Source organism: Boleophthalmus pectinirostris, unplaced genomic scaffold (assembly GCF_026225935.1).
Source record: "Boleophthalmus pectinirostris isolate CB_2022bp ecotype Guang Dong unplaced genomic scaffold, ASM2622593v1 HiC_scaffold_22, whole genome shotgun sequence".
NCBI lineage: Eukaryota > Metazoa > Chordata > Actinopteri > Gobiiformes > Gobiidae > Boleophthalmus > Boleophthalmus pectinirostris.
The window spans coordinates 42960349-42965348 of NW_026571190.1; the positions used below are offsets into that span (position 1 = coordinate 42960349).

The 5000-nt window shown below is 38.2% G+C and overlaps 1 protein-coding gene across 1 annotated transcript in view; it reads right to left on the reverse strand.

The window, feature by feature from the left end:
• The window catches only part of kif16ba (kinesin family member 16Ba), a 45468-nt gene that overhangs the window by 36236 nt on the left and 4232 nt on the right, over positions 1–5000 (reverse strand). Inside the window, exons 5-6 of the mRNA XM_055158541.1 lie at positions 2768–2865; positions 564–673 (exon numbers count right to left, since the gene is read on the reverse strand). Coding sequence (XP_055014516.1) covers positions 564–673; positions 2768–2865 — 208 coding nt within the window. The remainder of the gene's footprint in view (positions 1–563; positions 674–2767; positions 2866–5000) is intronic.

Genomic DNA, 5000 nt, shown 5'->3' on the forward strand with positions numbered 1-5000 from the left:
GTGTTGTGCGTCTCACCCTCCACGTAGGGTCCGTCTTTGGGATGTTCTCGGTGTGTTGTGTTTGTGTGTTGTGTGTAGTGTGTTGTGTTGTGTGTAGTGTGTTGTGTTTGTGTGTTGTGTGTTTGTGTGTTGTGTGTAGTGTGTTGTGTGTGTTGTGTGTGTGTGTGTTGTGTTTGTGTGTTGTGTGTAGTGTGTTGTGTTGTGTGTAGTGTGTTGTGTTTGTGTGTTGTGTGTTTGTGTGTCGTGTTGTGCGTCTCACCCTCCACGTAGGGTCCGTCTTTGGGATGTTCTCGGTGTGTTGTGTTTGTGTGTTGTGTGTAGTGTGTTGTGTTTGTGTGTAGTGTGTTTGTTTTGTGTGTTGTGTGTTGTGTGTCGTGTTGTGCGTCTCACCCTCCACGTAGGGTCCGTCTTTGGGATGTTCTCGTTGTGTTTGTGTGTTGTGTGTAGTGTGTTGTGTTGTGTGTAGTGTGTTGTGTTTGTGTGTTGTGTGTAGTGTGTGTTGTGTTGTGTGTAGTGTGTTGTGTTTGTGTGTTGTGTGTTGTGTGTCGTGTTGTGCGTCTCACCCTCCACGTAGGGTCCGTCTTTGGGATGTTCTCGGACTCTCAGGTTGAACGTCTGGTTGGATTTTCTCCTCAGCAGGTCCCTCACCCTCTCGTTATAGATCTCCAGATAACTACAGCAGACGCACAATCAAAACACAAACACACAACAACACACAACAACACACACAACACACACACACACACAAACATACACACACGTACAAAAACTATAAACTACAAACACTACAAAAACTACAAAACTACAAAAACTACAAAACCTAAAATCACAAAACCATAAAAACTACAAAAACTATAAACTACAAACACTTCAAAACTACAAACACTACAAAAACTATAAAACTAACAACAAAAACTAAACTACAAAACTACAAAAACTATAAAACTACAAAAACTACAAAACTACAAAACTACTAACACTACAAATACTACAAACCACAAAAACTACAAAAACTACAAAAACTACAAAACCACAAAACTACAAAAACTACAAAACCTAAAATCACAAAACCATAAAAACTACAAAAAATATAAACCACAAACACTACAAAAACTATAAACTACAAAACTACAAAAACTACAAAACTACAAAACCATAAAAACTACAAAAACTATAAACTACAAACACTTCAAAACTACAAACACTACAAAAACTATAAACTACAAACACTACAAAAACTATAAACTACAAACACTACAAAAACTATAAACTACAAAACTACAAACACTACAAAACTACTAACACTACAAATACTACAAACCACAAAAACTACAAAAACTACAAAAACTACAAAACTACAAAACCACAAAACTACAAAAACTACAAAACCTAAAATCACAAAACAACAAAAACTACAAAACTACAAAACCACAAAACCATAAAAACTACAAAAAATATAAACCACAAACACTACAAAAACTATAAACTACAAAACTACAAACACTTCAAAACTACAAACACTACAAAAACTATAAACTACAAACACTACAAAAACTATAAACTACAAAACTACAAACACTACAAAACTACTAACACTACAAATACTACAAACCACAAAAACTACAAAAACTACAAAACTACAAAACCACAAAACTACAAAAACTACAAAACTACAAAACTGCAAAACCTAAAATCACAAAACTACAAAAACTATAAACTACAAACACTACAAAAACTATAAACTACAAAACTACAAAAACTACAAAACTACAAAAACTACAAAACTACAAACACTACAAAACTACAAACACTACAAATACTACAAACCACAAAAACTACAAAACTACAAAAACTACAAACTACAAAACTACAAACTACAAAAACTACAAAAAGTACAAACACTACAAATACTACAAACACTACAAAAACTACAAACACTACACAAACTACAAAACTACAAAAACTACAAAACTACAAACACTACAAAAACTACAAAACTACAAAAACTACAAACACTACAAACCCTACAAACTACAAAAACTACAAACTACAAAAACTACAAAACCACAAAAACTACACACCAAACAAACTATAAACTACAAAAACTACAAAACTACAAAAACTATAAAATCACAAAACTACAAAAGCCCCTCCTCACAAACGCACCTGGAGTCGTGTTTGTTTGTTTGTTTATTCTGAGTCTGTTCCATCTCCAAAACTCCAAATGCTCTGATCCACCTTGTGATGTCATGAAGTGGCAATTCCAGGACTGAAATGATCCAGATGATTCTAGTGAAGGTGTGTGGAGTTTAAAAACACAGTGGAGCACTTCCTGTATCACCACATGATGACATCACCAGGTGGAACAGAGTGTTTCAGTTTGAGAGAAGAACTCAGTGTAACTGTGCAGAGTTTGTGTCAAACATGTGAATGAAACAAAACATGAGTCCAGCTCTGCTCAGTCCTGGTTTAGTCCTGGTTCAGTCCTGGTTTAGTCCTGGTTTAGTCCTGGTTTAGTCCTGGTTGGTCCTTTAGTCCTGGTTCAGTCCTGGTTAGTCCTGGTTTAGTCCTGGTTCAGTCCTGGTTTAGTCCTGTCTGTTTAGTCTGGTTTAGTCCTGGTTTAGTCCTGGTTCGGTCCTGGTTTAGTCCTGGTTCAGTCCTGGTTCAGTCCTGGTTTAGTCCTGGTTCGGTCCTGGTTTAGTCCTGGTTCAGTCCTGGTTTAGTCCTGGTTCGGTCCTGGTTTAGTCCTGGTTTAGTCCGGTCTTACCTGACCTCGGTCCTGTAGGAGGCCTGGTCCCAGCTCGAGTTGTGGCTGATGCGACTGAAGAGTCCCTCACAGATCCTGGGAATGAGTCCAGCCTCCCCCTGAAGAACACACCTGGTTTAGTCCTGGTTTAAACCTGGTTTAGTCCTGGTTTAAACCTGGTTTAGACCTGGTTTAAACCAGGTTTAGTCCTGGTTTAAACCTGGTTTAGACCTGGTTTAAACCTGGTTTAGACCTGGTTTAAACCAGGTTTAAACCTGGTTTAGACCTGGTTTAAACCAGGTTTAAACCTGGTTTAGTCCTGGTTTAGTCCTGGTTTAGACCTGGTTTAGACCTGGTTTAAACCGGGTTTAAACCTGGTTTAAACCAGGTTTAAACCTGGTTTAGACCTGGTTTAAACCAGGTTTAAACCTGGTTTAGTCCTGGTTTAGTCCTGGTTTAGACCTGGTTTAGACCTGGTTTAAACCTGGTTTAAACCTGGTTTAGACCTGGTTTAGTCCTGGTTTAGACCTGGTTTAGTCTCTTTGATTAAATTGTATTTCTGAATAATTCTACATGTTTGGCTCCTCACAGTTTGTTTCAAAACTCACATTACAGAGAAACTTCACAAGTCTCCTCTAGAACACGTTCTGTTCTCTCTAGAACACGTTCTGTTCTCTCTAGAACACATTCTGTTCTCAGTAGAACACGTTCTGTTCTCAGTAGAACATGTTCTGTTCTCAGTAGAACACGTTCTGTTCTCTCTAGAACACGTTCTGTTCTCAGTAGAACATGTTCTGTTCTCTAGAACAGGTTCTGTTCTCAGTAGAACATGTTCTGTTCTCAGTAGAACACGTTCTGTTCTCTCTAGAACACGTTCTGTTCTCAGTAGAACAGGTTCTGTTCTCTCTAGAACACGTTCTGTTCTCTCTAGAACACGTTCTGTTCTCAGTAGAACAGGTTCTGTTCTCTCTAGAACAGGTTCTGTTCTCAGTAGAACACGTTCTGTTCTCAGTAGAACACGTTCTGTTCTGTTCTCAGTAGAACACGTTCTGTTCTCTCTAGAACACGTTCTGTTCTCAGTAGAACACGTTCTGTTCTCGTGGGTTTGGGATCAAAGTTTTGTTCTTTATCTCTGGTTCAGGCCAAACTCCAAACTCTGAGAAAACCACGAAACACAGAAGAACAAATCAGCAAAACTGCTGAAGAAGTAAGAGTAGTACTTATAGTACTTGTAGTACTCACTGTAGTACCCATCATGGTGTAATAGTAGCAGTAGTAGTAGTTGTAGTACTTGTAGTACTCACTGTAGTACCCATCATGGTGTAATAGTAGCAGTAGTAGTAGTTGTAGTACTTGTAGTACTCACTGTAGTACCCATCAGTAATAGTAGTAGTAGTAGTAGTAGTACTTGTAGTACTCACTGTAGTACCCATCATGGTGTAATAGTAGCAGTAGTAGTAGTTGTAGTACTTGTAGTACTCACTGTAGTACCCATCATGGTGTAATAGTAGCAGTAGTAGTAGTTGTAGTACTTGTAGTACTCACTGTAGTACCCATCATGGTGTAATAGTAGCAGTAGTAGTAGTTGTAGTACTTGTAGTACTCACTGTAGTACCCATCATGGTGTAATAGTAGCAGTAGTAGTAGTTGTAGTACTTGTAGTACTCACTGTAGTACCCATCATGGTGTAATAGTAGCAGTAGTAGTAGTTGTAGTACTTGTAGTACTCACTGTAGTACCCATCATGGTGTAATAGTAGCAGTTAGTAGTAGTTGTAGTACTTGTAGTACTCACTGTAGTACCCATCATGGTGTAATAGTAGCAGTAGTAGTAGTTGTAGTACTTGTAGTACTCACTGTAGTACCCATCATGGTGTAATAGTAGCAGTAGTAGTAGTTGTAGTACTTGTAGTACTCACTGTAGTACCCATCATGGTGTAATAGTAGCAGTAGTAGTAGTTGTAGTACTTGTAGTACTCACTGTAGTACCCATCATGGTGTAATAGTAGCAGTAGTTGTAGTACTTGTAGTACTCACTGTAGTACCCATCATGGTGTAATAGTAGCAGTAGTAGTAGTTGTAGTACTTGTAGTACTCACTGTAGTACCCATCATGGTGTAATAGTAGCAGTAGTAGTAGTTGTAGTACTTGTAGTACTCACTGTAGTACCCATCATGGTGTAATAGTAGCAGTAGTAGTAGTTGTAGTACTTGTAGTACTCACTGTAGTACCCATCATGGTGTAATAGTAGCAGT